This window comes from Fukomys damarensis, unplaced genomic scaffold (genome assembly GCF_012274545.1).
Source record: "Fukomys damarensis isolate Sample0158 unplaced genomic scaffold, DMR_v1.0_HiC HiC_scaffold_16, whole genome shotgun sequence".
In the NCBI taxonomy this organism is placed as follows: Eukaryota; Metazoa; Chordata; class Mammalia; order Rodentia; family Bathyergidae; genus Fukomys; species Fukomys damarensis.
The window spans coordinates 95,410,060-95,428,660 of NW_022900928.1; the positions used below are offsets into that span (position 1 = coordinate 95,410,060).

The 18,601-nt window shown below is 39.5% G+C and overlaps 1 protein-coding gene across 1 annotated transcript in view; it reads right to left on the minus strand.

The window, feature by feature from the left end:
* LOC104850657 overlaps window positions 1–18,601 on the minus strand; it is a 264,398-nt gene that overhangs the window by 181,337 nt on the left and 64,460 nt on the right. The window contains exons 33-34 of the mRNA XM_033764494.1: window positions 18,471–18,581; window positions 18,106–18,168 (exon numbers count right to left, since the gene is read on the minus strand). Of these exons, the coding sequence (XP_033620385.1) occupies window positions 18,106–18,168; window positions 18,471–18,581 (174 nt within the window). The remainder of the gene's footprint in view (window positions 1–18,105; window positions 18,169–18,470; window positions 18,582–18,601) is intronic.

An 18,601-nucleotide genomic window follows, 5' to 3' on the forward strand; every position in this document is an offset into this window, starting at 1 on the left:
AAAGGACTGTGTCAGTACCTAGTATATACTGAGTTTACCTTAAACTGCAGCATTTCATCCTTATGGTAGGTCACTTGCAGGCGGAGGGGGTTCACAGGGGTGGAGGGGAAGGCATTGGCATAAAGAGGAGACTTTAAGGAGATGTCAGCGCTGGCCCCCTGTGAGTCGTACTGAATGTTACTGACAGAGTACAAATCGTTGACAAAATAGCAAAAAGGGACCCCAGGAGAGTTGGATTCCTGAAATAACAATATCACAGATCAGCACAGGGTCCCAGAGTTAACAAATACTGTTGGAAAAGGCGATTTAAATGGAGATAAAGTCATCATCTCACGTTTTTACCTAGGTGTCACATGGTAGTCCCAACATTTAAATTACTGATCTCAGAAGAAAACACTTATTAAAAACATGGTACCCACTCTCACCCAGATCAGATTCCTATATAGCCGTTTCTTTTTCTAGATTGTAAATGGATACGTGAAACTGTAGATTAAGAGTAGAGGATTTCAGTGAGCATTACACCATCAGCATGCTTACCTCCCAGACACAGCCACGGGCAGTGCAGTTTGCTTCAGAAACACCATACCCATCAGGGTAACAGTCTATTTTTCCTTCATTCTTTGTGCTCCATTCCACCGTATATGCTTCTCCCAGGATGAGATTAATTTCTGAGATAATGGCAACCTGTAGGAATAGAGAGGTCACAAGAAATTCAGCCTCAGAACAAAAGCCTTGCAAAATCTGAAACTTTTTAAAAATAAAAAAAAATGATATTAGACTCTCACCAATTCAATTAACATGTTGCTATAACTTATATGAATGGAGGTGTGCATATGGTAGAGAGATTGTTCGGTGGCAATGCAATAAATGCCACTACTCTTTCAAAACTTATACATTGTAGAGAGAAATGTGTCAAATAAAAGCTGTTGTGATCAACCCCTTTTCTTTTCTTTTCTTTCTTGTCTCCTCTTACTCTTTTTCATTTAGTCAGCTCCTCCCAAACTGAGCTTATCTTCTTTTGCTTTACTTCCCAAACCAATGTCTTTGTTGGTCTGCCTTGGTGGAACAACATATCCAAATCACATGACCATGGTCCGATTCCTATTTTGGTATGGAATCTTAGATGAATTGTTCAAATTCTTTAGGTTTGTTTTATCAACAGAAAAACTGGAAAGTCATATAAATCACAACATTTGCTTTCATTTCTAACTTCCAGCTTCTTTATTCCCCTAAGCCCAGATATTAAATATTGGAAATCTTTCTTGACTCTTTTTTTTTCTTTTCTTTTTTGGTACTGGGGATTGAGCTTGGGTCCTTGCGCTTACAAGGCAGGCCACTGAACCACTGAGCTAAATTCCTGGCCCTTTTGTTTGTTTGTTTTTGTTTTGAAAGAGCTGAGAGGTTTTTGTTTTGTTTTGTTTGTTTTTTTGGTTTTTTTTTTTTTGGTAGCGGGGATCGAACTCCGGTTCTTGTACTTGTGAGGCAGGCACCGGAACCACTGAGCCAAATCCCTGGCCCTTCTTGACTCTTCACCAGCTCAAAGAGTGCATATTTTTGCACAAACAAAATTAGTCTTATGTCTAATTCTTCTTTAAATAGCTAATTTTCTCATTTTTCTGGACCACTACCATCACATTTGGAGGATTATCATTCTCCCAGTCTCCTGCTAGTATAAATCACCTTTCTTTTTCCTGTGCTACTAATTCCATCCTCCATCTCCACTTTGTAAAAGGCCTTACCTCAAATAGCATAGAAAATATTTCCTCCTTATGGCAAAGTTCCCAGTTAATAGCTAATTTGGTGTTGTTGTCATTGTTGTTTTGAGACAGGATCTTTCCTTTCTATGTACTTCAGGCTGGCCTTGAACCCACTATGTAGTCCAAGCTGGCCTCAAATTGGCAGCAATCCTCCTACCTCAGCCTCCCAAGTACTGGGATTGCTGACTTGCACCACTACACCCAACCTGAATAGCTAAATATTTAACAAACATATGATGATATGGCCATGAAAAAGAAAATCCAAGTTCACTAGGAATTTCTGGCCCACAATCCTTTCTTAATTTGAAGACCTGACCCATCACTTTACCAATTTTATTCTTTGGGGATTTTTTGGTTTTGGGTTTGTTTTTTTTTTAATATGTCCTATATCAAAATCATGGTGAATGAAATTGAGCACTCATTTTCAGAAACAAGAGAAGAAAAGACTTCAATTCTGACAACTTTGAGGCACTAATCAATGGCAGCATTTCTCTTGTTTTCTAATCTTCTAATTGCAGAATAAAAAAGAAATCCCAATGTGTTACTCTTGGTGTTCCCAGACACTTAAAGCCAAAAAATTCCTAAAACCCATTATACAGTCTTTCAAGGACCAACTCTAGCTAGCTCAATCTGAGAGGCTTGGCTCAATGATTCAACTAAACTTTAAATATCAAATGAGATGGGTGTTAACATTTCCTATACATTCATTTTGATTTCCTGCCACATAGTAATATTTTCATTCAGGTAAATTATGGATCCCCTCCATGCAAACTCAAACAACATAAAGTTAATTTGGTCTTACATTAATTCATTTATCTGACTAAAAAGGATTGAATTTCTTTTCACATATAAATATTTCAAATCTTAAACTTTGAGATATTCATAATCAAACACATAGCTTTGTCACTAACATAATGTATGCATGCTCAATTTCACATTAGACTGAAAGCCTTAGCTACTTAGATTTCTTAAATTTTGAAGAACACTCACAAACCACGCTGACCCAGCAGCTCCAATGCCAGTAGTCCCTGCATACATATAGTCAGGATTATTTGGGAAAAGAAGTCCTCCTAATGTTAAGATACCAGATCTGATAAGATGTCCAATGGGGTAAGAGCTCATCACAACTGATGAAAAATTATTGCATTATTATGATTTAATCAAAAAGAAGCCCTTAGATAGGATTACCAAGTTCTTTGTCTTACAGTATTTCTTGAGAATATATATATTAGAGTGAAAGTCTGTGAATCTTATTTAAAATATGGGGCTCTTCAGACTTCCTATTTATAGGACTTCTTCCTGCCACATTTACATTTAGCATTTCCCATAAGTTTCCAGACCCCTTTTCTTCAGACCACTTCCCACTTTCCTCACTCCGCCCTTCCTGTGTCCTTCAAAACTGTTTCCTGAAAGGGAAATCAGTGCAGAGAACAAAACACTGAAGTGCAGAGGACACAGTGAGCATGGAAAAACCATTTTACCTCACCCCATTCCTCATCAACTCCCTGTCTCACGCTAGCTCTAGCCATCTCCTCATTCTCATTTGCTATTCAGAACCTCTCACTTCCCCACCACAAAGCTCTGGTGCTTTAGAAACTTATGTAACCTTTGCAGAAAGATATACCATGACATTGGAAGAAAAAAACAAAACAACAACAAAAACAAGTTCAACAAAATGAACTTTTACCTTCAGGTTAGGATCATAAGTGACTTTAGGAGAAGCTTGAGTTGGGACACCATTGTGTTTCACTATAATATTGGCAGGTTCCTGCGTCCCAAGTATTTTAATCTCCTGAAATGCTAAGTTATTGGGATCCTTGTAGGTTGATTGAGAAATTTTCACATCCAGGTGGTTCTGCAAACAAACACAAAGATTTTCCTGTAATGCACAGATTCTCTAATCACTGAAATGCTACAGATGACACCAGTTCCTGCCCACCTGCTCTGAATGCCTCAGCTACAAACTTATTTTAAGTAAACTTTGAGAGAACAAGATCATGCAGAAAAATTTACTTTTTAAAAACTGTATTTAGAAACACTAGCTGCTTCAATTTGTGAATATATGACCTCCTATGAAAACATATGTGATACAGTGATGGAGAATTAAGTCATAAATGAAAAAGTGTTTCCCTGTAGTCTTTAATGCACACGAAGTTACAGACGTAATAATATATATGCAAATATGTGTGAAAATGATCAGACTGAGGCCAACACCCAAGATTCATAAGAATATGCTACTTACTTGGGATGCAGAAAACTCACATAAAAGATACACTTTGTTAGCCACAGTATCTGAAAACAGAGGAAACACAAGTCAGATGGGCCAGTCCCCCCCAGAACAAATTTCACCTGCCTGACTTCAAAGCCAACTCTTGTCATCACAAATAACAGGGCTTCCTACCTTTTTTTCCAAAAAAGTCACTGTCAAGACTAATGTTAAAAATCTTTTTCCCTATGTTTTCCTAGAAAATATGGTTTCAGTCTTTATCTTTAAGTTTTTCATTTAATTCCACAAATGAGAAGATGTGGAAACAACTGAAGTGTTCTTCAGCAGATGGATGTAAAAAGAAGTTAGGCTACTTATAACAAAGGATGATAGCTATAAAATAATGATTTTAATGAAGATAACAATACATTACATTAAGTGAAATAACAGGCACAGAAAGAGAAATAATGTATGATTTCATTTACATTTGGAATCTGGAAAAAATTAAAACTGATAGAAGCAGAGAGAAAAAAGTAGAGGTTGCTCATGGAAGGGAGCTGGAGACATGGAGAGATATTCATCAAAGAATATAAATATCCAATTACAAGAATAACAAGTCCCAGGGAGCTAATGTACAGAATGGATTGTAATGGATGTGTTTATTAAATTGATTGTAGTAATCAACAAACAATGTATATGTGTATGGTGATATTTAAATAAGTTCAGTCTTTGTCAATTAAATGTTTTTTTAAGTAAAATAAATAAGTTTTCTTAAATCTACATGTTGAGAATAAGGCCAAGCTCCTTCATTTCCTTCTCCTTACCATAACCAAAAGATTCCCTTCCAAGTGCTTCAAAGGCATATGCTGCATAGCAATCTATTTCCTAAACAACAGCCACAAGAACTGTTAGTATAAAAGAGCCAGAAAAATGTACTAACAAGTATGGCTATCTGTATACACACCAGGAAATGATATTCTCACTACTACCCTGACACAGGTATTTTTTCATACAAATATCTGTTCACTAGTATTTTGGAGAAAGATTATTTACAATACAAATGAGTTACAGAAGGTCTGGAAAATATGTCTTCCAGATTCCCACAGAAAATAAAATGAAAGCCTGTTGTAGCACTAGACAAAGGAAGAAATCTGAGAGGTAGAAAAGCCTTATCTTCTGTCTGCCCTGAAAAGAGCAACAAAATCTTCACTCAGATGAATTTTGCTGCTGGGCCTCAGGAAATTTCTACCTCAGTTCAGTGACCAGCAGGAGTGAATGACTGTAAGTCAAGGAGGAAGGTTTGGGGACTGCAATATTCTCAATACAATACTCACCTTTTGATTCCCCATCGTCCCAGAAGAGCTCCCCTCTTGCTTCTTTGTTCTCATCCAGAGCAATGAGGAGACTTAGAGGATTCCTCCGACTGTGGGAAATAAGATGCACTTAAGTGAAAAAGAGCTAGGATTTCAAGAATTTTGCCTCATGTTTCCATCAGTTTTCAAATGGGAAAAGTTACTAGCTGTAGGTGGCTGTATTTTCCTCCAGCCACAATGAGAAAATTGGTAGGAGCTCTTTTCTTTGGTAGCAGCAATGGCACAGGAATTAGAAATGCCCCAAATATTGTAGAATCCTTGAATGGTACTAATTTGATACTAAGTTGCTAGCATTCCCTGGGTTGCAAACAAAGAGAAGGTAAATCACTTCCGTAGGAATGACCCTTCAGCTGTGTCCTTCAGATAGCCATATTTGAAAAACAAAGCATCACTAAATACATGGCAAGAATTCAGCATGAAAGTTACCAAAAATATAAAATTATACATTTATATTCACCAAAGAACTTCAGATAATATAATATTCAAATACAAGCATGAAATGACTGAAATTAAAATATTTAACAATATTGAGGAAGAAAGTACAAATCTGCTAGTGAGCAAAAATATATTTTTTAATGACTGCAGTGAAAATTTCAGCACTAAAAGTGCAACACACATAGGAAAACCAGGAAGACTGACTATTCTGGCTGTCAAGTGTTATGTGAAATTCAGAGGTTTAAGGAAAACCAGGAATTAAGGTCTCTTAAAATTCATCTGACTGTACATCTAGATCAATAGCATCCTCAGAGGAGGCTGAGGGAAATCCTAGGGCCTACTTTGAAGAACACACCCCAACATCATGCACACATATACATGCATGGGCACAGACACATAAACACACACACACACACACACACCAACACAACAGGCTACTTCTTCCCCGTGGAAGAAGTTCCACATGGGCTATCAGCATCCTCCCCTCAACAGATGGGGATAGAAAAGATCAGTTTTGAAAAGGTTGAAACAAACACAAACACAAAAACAAAAACCAAGGTTTTTGAAAATAGTTTTTGACCCTGGGAGTGATGCTTAATGGACTGGTCACCATCATTACAAACTTCTGGGCTAAAAACTATGCAAAGCAGGGCCCTGGTCCTTCATTCACCTTAAGTTGGTATTCAGTGCAGGCTCCTGCAAGGGCAGGATGTAGCCCCCACGTACATGAAGATTAATGTGGTCTAGAGGGGCTGGCAAGTCCTTCCACTGTCCCCTTGCATTAATGTCCACACCCTGTGGGAAGAAGAAAAGGAGAGCATGAAGGACAGGATACACACCTCCCTTATAAGTGTATTTGGCAGACATCTCATCTAGCTTTCTAAACTTGCTTCCTGTTCTTCACCATTCATCACACACCTGTTAGAACATTTTCTGCAGTCACTCTGCTTCTGTGTGACAGTTGGCTTTGCTGCTGTAAAATTTTACGAGTTCCATGCCTTTTATGGGTTTCTCCTGCACCTACTACATGATATCCTAGCACTGAGCAGAGCCTGCCTTCACTCAACAGCCTGTCACAAAACACTTCTGGAAAAGGCTGGATAATCTTTTCATTCACTTCTTCTTGGCTCCTGGTGAGCTCTTCACAATGGCACTGCTAGACCTTCTCCTTCACCAAAGTCAATCAAGTCTCCATCTCCACTCACCACCTCACCCCTACTGCACCCACTGATTCCTGCTACAAGGAAAAGATAAGAATGAGCTGGCATACTTTATATATCCTTGTTTTTAATGTAACACATCAGCCTTTATGTTTGAAACTTTTATCTCACCTCTTGCATCAAAGGTACTCTCTCACATGAAGCATGAACCTGAATTCTTAAGGGATTATTCCCTGTATCTTCTCAACCACATACAAGCTTTTCAGTGATGAAAGACATTTAGGGCTGGATAATTGTGAGAATTGCCTGTGATTTTTGGTGATTAGCATTATTTTCAATGTCTACCTGCTAGATGCTAGTACCAATCCTACTCCATCCCACTGGAACTAACAAAAATATCTTCAGACACTGCCAAATTTCCCCTGGTAGGCAAAATCTCCCCCTTGAGAATTGTTACTTTAGAAGTAAAGAACGGTTATGCTCAACAAGTAAACAATGTGCATACCCATGTTCCAATAAAACTTTATAAAAATAAGTGACAGATTTTGCTATGGACCATAATTTAGCAATATCTATTTGAGAATGAACAATGGGGGCCCGTATTCATGAATATTAATTCAAAAGACTTCTCTTCATCAATTTCAACTGTATTACTTTCATTTTTATTAAACATCAAAATTTTTTCTCTAAATGATAATCCATTTTTGTCATTCCACATGATGTTTTCCCTCCTTCAAATAAAACTATTTAAAAGCCTTGTATAAATTCAGCATTCCAGGAAAATTTTCTTCATTAGCTCTCACACTTCACCTACTTATGTTTTACATGTTAACTATTTCCACATTTATGACAGTTTGTAACAAGCCAAAATTAGCTCCTTGTTGCACAGTGAAGTCCATAAGTAAATATTTCCACCAGTTCAATACCTGGAGCTCCATATAGTGTTTTGTACCTGGGCATGGCTGAGCTACAATTAGAGTACAAGATACAAAACCCACAAAATATAAAAAAAGGCTTTCTCCCTCAATGCCTTCCAAATGGAAGCCCAGTCTTACAAAGGAGTCGTCTGAAACTTGTGTACCTTAGGCTTCTGGCTTCCTTAAGTATAACCCAGGCCCTGCACCAGAAAGTATCAACATCCCAAAGACCTGCCTTTTACACAACAGTCAACACGAAAACAGGAGACCAAAAATAGGCTCAGCCAGAAACTGCTGGCTGCACTGTCCCCAAGAAGCTCTGGCAGCAAAACTTCTTAACATATTATCACCCAAAAGACAGTCCCAACCCAGAAACAAAGCAGGGATTAGAGATGTGACTCTGGGCACCACACAACAGAGAAGAAGAGGAACTCCAGGGTTATAATTTTTGCCTACGTTTAACCCAATCCAGCTAACATCCCTTCATTGCTCTGGTCTTATCTTTCTGCCATATTTCTTTCTAGTCTTCCATTTTGTTGTCCTCACAAAGCAGAAGAAAATCCCTGGTTAGAGTGCAAAGGCACTCATTTTGCTTCTTCCCCAAAAATCACACTCTGATTTATTTGTGTCCCTCAAGAGGCCTCAATAAAACTGTCCAAAGGCCCTGTTTTCCCAGCTGTCCTCAGCAGTTCACATTAACAGAGGATTTACACATCAGAGTTCTCGGGGGTTTCTCATGTGTAAATGCACAGGCAGTGGTTAGATTGCAAGTGTCAGGTCCTCTGCCTCTGAATGCATTTTACTCCTTCCATTATCTCTCCTTTTGCTTTTATGTCTATAAGGAGCAACTCTTCTTTGAGCATCTATGCTACCTACGCAGACTTAATAAATGGGTAAAAACCACTCAATACTTAGGAACTTATAGCAAGAGAGGATATTTTAAAAACTCTATTTTAATAGCACAATTTCAAGAGATTCCTAGCGTCTTACTACCATGCATAGTGATGGTGTAAGGAAAGATATAAACTCACATGTACATAGTATCCTCCAACAGCCAGGCCCTGGGTGAGAAGCTACATTTTTATATTACATCTTTGTGAAGGGGTAGTCTTTCCCACTTGCAGCTGAGAAAGCTGAGGCTACAAGGTTTAAACTGATTTGTGCAAGACTACACACTTTATGATTTCCCAAGCCAGCCTTTGGCCTGAGGACTGTCACATCTAAATCCTTGGCATTCTACCATTTTCCCAGACTGTATAAACATGTAGAAAACTTACTGTGTAGTAATCATACCAGGAGACCCCAGGGAAATATGCAGTGACATTTCTGGTGTTCTGAAATTAAACAGAAACAAGGTGTGGGCCACAGACTTTGTCAGGACAGAGAAACCAATGAGCATAGAAAGAGGTTAAAACAACAGTAGTATCCTTGGGACCACATGATCAGACACGGAGATGAGCAATGGTAATGAGGCTTTCTGTTCCTCTTACTTTTTTACCCAGGGGAAATCTGCTTAGCCAAAGCAAGTGGCTTTATTAAACCTTTTCAGATCTAGGACTCCAAGGGGGAAAAACATCTGCCACTGGCACATTAGACATATCATCAATACCTCTCTAAAGAGAAAAATGCCTGAGTAGAAAAAATGTTTAGGTAGTACAAAATCTTAGGAGGAGTCATTAGCCGCTATTTTAATCAGAAGCATGATCATTTATAGCAAAAGTAAAGGAGGTGCCACTGTGGCCCAGAGGACCTATTATGGAAGGAAAGGAGGACTTAGCAGCAGCAATGGGACAACATACAGAGCTGCAGGTACCTCTCCTGAAAAGTTTAGGTTTAATGGTGATAGAATATTGCACTGAATTCACCACACTATTGCCCCGCCTGAGCCTGTACTCCTCATTTTAGTTAATGGAGAAATGATATTTCCTCAGATAGATCAGAGTGTTGTTCTTATTCTGATTGTTTAACCAGAATAGTTAACCTGACTTTACAGAAGAGGGGGCTGACTCAAGAACACCTACGTGACAGATTTCTGCCCAGGAGAGGAAGAAATAAAAGTAGAAAGAAAAAAAAATGACATGCATCAGGCTTCTCTTGTTCACCCAGCCTCGAAGCTGAGATCCTCTACCCAGCAGAGCCCTCCATACTCACAGGCTCTAGGACAGGGCTGACCAGCAAGGCAGGGCCCAGCAGGAACTGACTGTCTACATCCCAGGTCACTCGGTCTGACACAAACCTAGAAGGAAATAAAGGTGATACAATTAGAGTTCCAACAGGGCCCAGCCAAAGGCCCTGAGGAAATTCCGTGCATTCAGATCTAAGTCAGAAATGCAGCTATATCCTCTACCATCCTCACTCTTTCCCAGGCTTCATCAGGAACCCACAGCACCCCACTTTCCACAGATCAAGTTCTCCAAATTTCAGAAATACATTTCTTCATTGATGCAAATTCTAAATACCAGGACAGCCCTAGTCTCTCATATCTTTGGTGTACTGCCTTCCTTTGTGACCCAGTCACATTTTGGTGCAGGTTTACACAACCAAAAGCACAAAATGTAGTTGATTTCTTGCCATGCTATGCTGTGTTGCATTATTTCAAAAATTTTTTCACCCCATAAATACCCTTTGATCTCTGAGCTGTGGTGTGTACTATGCTATGCAAAAACAAGCTACAAAGTATCATGTCTGTCTAAAGAAGTTATGGCAACATAGAGCACCTTTTCAATTTGGAGGAATTGTTTGCACCTACTACCAGCATACAGAATGGAATAACTCATCCATTAGTGAACAGGGTCCCAGCTGGACACTCACTCATGGAGAAGAGGCCTCACGACAGTGCTGCCCTCCATGTGGGCCTTGTGCATCAAGGTATACAGGTACGGCAACAAGGTGTATCTGGTCTCCAACACACTTTTGGAAATATTCACAAAGGCAGCATCCCAGGATACAGGGTCTTGTCTCTAAAGGACGAATAGAAGGGTTCAAAGCTCACGCTAGGGGAACTGGGAAAGTTCACTGAAAGGTTTTTCACATGGTTTACACACAGATAAACTAAAGGTACCTAGAGGTGGAAACTACGTGAATGTTCTTATTGCACTGGAAAATGTTACGGAAGCTCTCCCAAGAAAGCTGATAAAATTTCCCCATCAGACATTCTTCCTGAGATACATTAGGAAGAATTATTTCTAAAGAAAAAACAAACACTTAAATAATACTAAAGAATATGTTTCATTGAGAGGAGAATTTAACAATTTTGAAGATTTCTCCAGGGAAACAAAAACTTAGCCTATATACAGGTGCTGCATTTTAAGTGACAAAAAGCATGAGAAGCATGAGAAGCAGGAGCTCGGGTAATACCTTGTTGCCAATGGCATTGTGGTTCCTGGAGAAGGGGTAAAAGGCCCCCAGTTGCATCCAGCGAGCACACATCTCATATTCGGCACCTCGAAGGAACCCACAGATGTCTGCCCCAGTCTGAAACAAGATGGGATAAACCCAGGCTGTTGGTGATTTCTGAAGATGCCACCATCTTGGAAGCAATCAGGAGGGATCGGAAAGCCACTTACATAGGATATGCCAAACAGGCTGAACTCCATCATGCCTGCAATGAGAACCACACCTGTGTCAGGACGCATCCGAACATGCCTTCGCCTGCTCCTGCTCCTGTTTCTCCTCCTCCTCCTCCTTCTCCTCTTCCAGCTCCTCCTCCTCTTCCTCTTCCTCCTCCTCCTCCTCCTTCTCCTCAACCAGCTCCTCTTCCTCCTCCCTCACCACAGGCCCATGTACCGATAATAGATTTCTTCAGCTGGTCCCATGCAGCCGTGTTGTCTCCCAGCCAGTGTCCTGCCCAGCGGCCAGAAGAGGGGAATGTGGAGCGGGTGATGACAACTCCTCGCTGTCCTGTCACCTCCTGCACAACTCTGGTTGGTGAAGAAAAAAGGGGACAAAAGGCCATAAAGCTTCCCTGCTATAAAGCCTCTGCTTCTATGGTAAGGAGACAGTGCAATGACTGGGGTTAATATGAAAATCTTAGATTTCAGAGGGAGTCCTGCCTACTTCTAGATTAATAATAAGGGTCTTTTTGTGATGTTGTGCAAAGAATTGAACCATGTTAGAAACCCACTGAGTTGTCCTGAAACAGGAATTAAGCACTAAATCTTGCTATTTATTACACAATTTTTGGTGTTCCATATTTGAGGAAAGAGGAAAATTATTTTATGAAATTTTTCCTTATGGTAGTTTATATTATTCTTTAAGCACACAAAGTGAGCCTGTGCTAATCCAACACTAGACTCATTAATTCAATTAAGAATAGAAAAAATAGAAATGTCAGTAGAGATAAATCATTTTCAATGTAACAAACAGTGGTATCCAGCCCTTCATGTTCCTTTTGCCTCTTGTTAACTTAGACTTCTCCTGCACCTACCTGCTCCCATAAGGATGTCAAGACATCCATGGATGGAACTATGCCTTATTTAAATTTGTCTTCCCAATTATAATCACACCCCTGGCTCCATGCTCAAGGAATATGTGATTAAAAAGTAAGAATTATACAAAATTTTAATACATTCTCCCTAATCCTTAGAATAGTGAATGAAAGGAAAACTGGAGACCCTGTGCCCCTCACTGGGTGTCCCCATAGGTGATACCAACTGGAAAAGGGAGAGGACGACTCACTCATAGGTGGGCCTGGTCTGCGACCATCCATACAGGCTGTGTACATCATAGTGACGCACTCTGGAGCCATCTGGGAGGATCTGCTCACTCTCCATGCACAGGGTCCTGCTGCTTAGGCCCCTGTCCCTGGCCACCAAATCTGTGGGGGAAAATTTAGTAATGTGAACCCCTTCCCCATCTTTTTATTCCCCAGACTCTTTTTAAGAAACTGAGGTCTGGATTTTAAGCCCAGTTTGATGTCTGATAGGGCCCTCTTCCCATCGTGATCTAATCTGAGTTGTAAAGATGCTGTAGAGATTTTCAACATCAAGTAGAAAGTGAAGGCTTGGGGAAGAGCACAGGGCTCTAGAACACTTTATTGTGGAACAGCGTTGGATCTAGACCTTCACATTATAAATTATCTCATATAGTTCTTACCATAATTTCAGGAAAAATATATCAATCTGCCTCTTACATTTTTGGAAACTGGGAATTGGAAAGATCTCATTGTCTAAGGAATGTCACACAAAATGGAATAAATAATTTCTGCTCCAAAGATATAGACACAGGGAAATAAAAATAAGCCCCCAAAATAAGAAATCTAGCTATGAAAAGCCTTTCAAGACACTTTATCCTGAGTGCTTTCATAATAATTAGATTTTCTTGAAAGGTACACAATAAATGCAGCAACCCTATTGAGTAAAATGTTTGAATGCCTTTTATCTGTTGCCTAATAAACTTCAGCAGTGAGGAGGACATGCCATTAGTGGTCAGTGCAAACCCCTGGACACTGGGCTCTTAACCAGGGATCCACAGCTAAGGGAGGCCCAGGGTCCTTACATGGCATGTAGGGAGGATGGTTCAAAGTTGCATCTGTGCATCCTGAAGGGACAGCTCCATTCACAAAGCTGGATGGCTCATTCATATCCTAGAAATTTCAAACACAGACATAGTTTAATTTTAAAGATAATTATGTCTTGCCCTTTCAGAGACAAAGAGGTAGTGAAAAAATGTTCAACATCTAGTAATCTCTATGGATGATTGCCCAGGGAGGGTTATCAAATTCTAGTGAGAACTGACTAGAAAGTTTAATTAACCCCTCCAGGGTGATTGGTCAAAGAGTTTTTTTTAAATTCTCCATCAGGGTAAGGAAAGCTACAAGAATTTCCTAGTAATGGCTCAGGAGGTTTGACAGCAAGCAAACAAGGTGTAAGGTTTGAGGGGTGAAAGGTCTGTTCCCTTTCTAATTGGAAGAATGTGTTTTAATGTATTCAAAGTATTCTTGGATAACTCTTATTGGCCTTTTGACCAGAAATCAATAATCCACATAGTAAGACACAAAGACAAATACACACACACCTATCCCTATGGATACATGGACATCTGCACACACTTACAATCCATATGCCATCAAATTTCAAGCTCTTCTCTGGATTCTGTGGATTGCTGTAGAGCTCTTCAATTTCCCTCTTCCACCATAGGACAGTTGAATTACGGAAAAAGTCTGGGAAGGCCGTATAAGCTCGATATTCCTATAAAAGCAAAACATAACTCATTTGTCTCAAACAAATATATTAGACAGCAAATAGAAACATGCTAAGAGCTTAACTCATGCAAAGACATGTACTCCATAACAGTAGATAATGATAGACTGAATAGAAGCTACATAATATTCTTGGTTTATTAGAAAAATCATTGAGCCAAAAAAAAAACAAAAAACAAAAACAAAAAAAAGGAAAGAAAAATCGTTGAAATCAAAGAAGAGAAATAACCATAAATTGCACACCTTTCTTGGCATTTGACAGACATCCATGACTGTCAACATCTATGGTAACAACATCCTGAACTCACTATCTCATGTTTTTCATGCTCAAACTGCAATCTGTTCCCTGACTTTTCCTAAGCTCTCTTCAAAAACAAGGCAGGAGCCAAGGTAGATGGCAGTCAGTACTACAGTAGGATAGAAACATCTAATGACATTATCACTAAATGAGGGGAGGGGGAAGATTACATACCATGAGAGTAGATTGGTATGCATTTTTGTTTCCTATGGTTTCAAAACCAGTGAAAAATGAAACTGTGTGTAATGTAAAGTATGAGGACTTCAGGGGGAAGTTTCCACCTCTTTCTCTCTCATCTTCCCTCAAAGAATAAAAGTAATTTCTTACCTAGGCACAGTGACACACACCTATAAACCCAGCTACCCAGGAAGCTGTGTAAGAAAGATCACAAATTCTAGACCAGCCAAAGTAACTTAATGAAGCCCTATTTCAAAATTAATTTTAAAAAAAGAAGAAAAGGAATGGAAAGGGGGAAAAAAGAAAGACTATTCATTTGGCTTAGCATGCTCTGGGTTTAATCTCTAGTACTGCTAAAAAAAATGAACAAAAGCAGTGTCTTTAACATGAAAAGTGGATTCACAGTATCATTTAATACATTGCAAGCTTTTTAAGAGCAAGGATTTTGTTTTATATTCTTCTGATTGGTGTTTACATTTCTAACAGTACTTAGCTTCAAACCTAACATAATCATAAATTAATAATAACAAACAAAGTTTAATTGTGTATGCACAACTCTTAGAAGCAGCAAATATCTATCAAGTATCTATCTATAGCTAGGGCACCAGAAGAGAACTTGGTCAGAGGAATTCCATACAACAAGAGACAAGAAGAAACGTAGGTGTCTAGATAAAAAACGTTAACAGGAACGTAGAGAAGGAATGAGAAATGGTTCTGTTTTCATAGATCTAGCTCAGGGAAGAGTGAGAGGACAGGCTATAGCATTACTGGGAATCTTGGGGTGCCTTTTGTTAGGAATTGGGAGAAAAAGCACAGAACTAGAACTAGGCTAAGAAAATATTTACTAGAAAGAGAGAGGTCCACTCAGACAAGGTCAAAAACAATGAAATGGGTGAAAGAATGGAGGAATAGTATAAATAGTCATTATTAACCATGTCAGAGTCAGATCATATCCTTTGTGAGATACAAGTTGGAAATTAAACCAACCATGTTTTGTTGACTTCCCTAAATTCTGCTCTGATAACCTCTCCCTAGTGAAATTTAAAATGACCTGCCATTCTCCATGGTGTCTTGGCCTCTCTGAGTTTGACTCTTGCCTTATTGCTTCTGCTTTCACTAACCCTGACAGTTCTACAGTGACTGGCCACATGCATGACTAGATCCATGATTATGTAAAACCATCCACTGCATGCCACCAAATGCAGCTCTTGGACCCCCAACAAAGAATTCTGGAATTAAAACTCCAAGTTTACACTCAGGAATTTGCTTTCCACAGGCTTATTGGACAGCCGGTTGTTTGTTTTACATTACTCTCAGCAATGCCAGACCTTGACGTCAGGAAACTCATCCTCTCCAGCTTCCTCAAGTGGGATTTGTAACATAAATACTTATAATTATTCTATGTACTCAGAATCCCTATGAGGATACATAACAGATTATGTCTCCCACGTAAAATTTTTCTCATCTAAGTCACCACTGTCATTTGGAGCAACAGAATTCTTAGTGGAAATACCCCTATGATGAGAGTACATGTATCCCTGGTCACCACGCACCAAATGTCACATATTGTACCCAGTCACTATGGTAACCAACATTGCTCCACAGACTCCAAAATATTCTCATGATCAGGGTTACTTTGACCCTAATGGTTGAAGAACTATATGTCTCATAAGTGAGTCATCATTCCCATCATAAATGAAGCAACCCCTCTATGAACATAAAAATATAGAAGTTAAGGAGCCTGTGTCCCTGACTGTGGTTCACAGGTTCCTGTGTACATGTGGTCCTCCAAACATCAAGTGATACTCCATGAGAAGTGATGGAAAAGATTGGCCCCATGCCTCCTCTCTTGAATTCTTTTTTTTTCTTTTGAATTCTTATGAGAAAGAGAGAAAATTTGACAGAGAGTTAAGGTAGAGAAAGAGAGAAAGACACAAAGATGGAGATAGAAACAGAGAGACAAAGACACAAACACAGACAAAGAAGGAGAGAGACAGAGACAGAGATGACTTCTAAACAAGACAAAAGGAAAACCTTGAACTGAGTCTGAAGCACTCCCACCATCTGGGAAACCTGGCCCAGTCCATGTGTTGGTTTTTTCCTACTGCATGTGCTATCAAAAATAAAGACACACAGTCCAACATCCAGGCAGCCTGGTTCCGAGCATAGGTATCTCTCTTGCATCTAGAGTGCTTCCACTGCCAACTGGGATCCTGGAATTATGAGACCGACACAAGGCTACAGTGCATCACTGGCTTACAGTGCTGTCTATTCTCACTGCTCTATAGCAGCTGTCCCTAGCCTGAATCCTGGGTCCCTATTATTTAAAGTCTGTCTGATGCCTTTCCTCTCTCTAGGACTCAACACTTCCATGAAAATGAGTTCATCTGGATAAGGCATGAGTATTTGCTCTAACTCCTATCAAAAGGGGAGTCTGTCCTGGGTTTTGAGTTTCTCATACTTGAATTACTATTTTTCTATCAATCCTTGATCTTGATAGAGTTCCTAGACAGTATAACAGATACTGTTCTGCTAAGTACACACAGACCAGTTTCTTATTCTCTTTGTGCTTGGCCTGATCCTGGCAAACAGGCCTATATTATTTTATATCCTAGATCATCTATGGAAGCTGCACAGGGTATATATGCCCTGCTATACTTCCCAGGAAGACAGAATAATCATTGTTGAGGAAGAGCTTACGAGGACAAGCCAAGGTACTTACTTCCCGAGAGTCCCCACCCCCCACCCAGTGATCCCTGCTCACAGGTTTCATCAGAACAATGGGTAACAAAGCAGACAGACTGTATCAGTTCACTGAGTATATATCATATCTAAAGAATGGTGCTGAAGCTTCTAGATCAGTAAGGAACCATGTGTTCATTCAGGCAACAAGTGCTTAGTGAAGCTATGAAGAATTGAGGTTCAAAGACATGGACTAGTGAACAGTTCCCATGAGAAAGAAAATTTTACCATAAAGCTGGAAGCAGAAGTAAAAGTGAGGTTAAGAGAGCCTAGTATGGATGAGAAGAAAGTTGGACAGGATTCATAAGTGAAAGATATAGAAGCCTGTCCATGCAAAAAGGAAAAAAGAAATACACAGAAAGAGACTCAATCACTAAAGACAAACATTGTCAACTCTATTTGAAAAGAATAAGCCAGATAGCAAGCATAACCATAATAGGAAGTATACTAAATTAAGAAAAGTAGGTATCTGCCAAGGAAATTCCATTTGTCTTAGGCATTTGACAGCTTTGGGATTGAAATCATTATTGTGTCACCTAAAACTATAGAGAAAAAAATTAACCTCTCTGAGTCTTAAATCCCAAGCAGAATAACATCTGAACCCCCACTGGCAGGAAAATATTGCTATATATAAAGTAGTCAGCACACAGACTGACACAGAGAACACATTTCCTTAATGGTTTCTCACTCAATAGGCCTATGTCATGCCATGCCTCTGTGCCATATCTAGGTGTTTCTCCCTCTCCATCACAATGTATGGCATGTCAGGTACTCTGGGTATGGTATGGCTGCTCCTTCATTCCAACCATGACCTCACCCAACATCAACAAAGAACATTTACCTCCACTTGACTCTCCCAGTCAAGAGAGTTGTTAACAACAATATCAGGATAATCAGGCCAGACCTGGGGAGAAACAAATGATCAACACCAATGTAACACACAATTTAACATATATACCACTTTTCAAGAAAATAGAAATTATTCCTAAAGGGATAATAATATTTTGATGATCATGTAGGATTCATTTAGAGAACGGTAGATTCCACAAAACTCCTTAGCTGCATCCACACATCCACACACTATCAATGTTGATTAAAAAATGAGAAGTACTAGAACAGGCCCATGAACAAAATACACAAACATGCCAACAGTGTGCAAGAGGTTCTCCCAGGCTGGATATTGGTGGATCACCCCTTGGATCATACCTTCCCCCAGACAATGCCTCCATCATTTGGGTACTTGATGAAGATGTCATCTTCCATCCCTCGAGTGAAGGCAGGGTAGGGCTGGGTCTCATTGCCAGAAATGGCTGGGTCCTAAAAGCAAAGCACAAGTC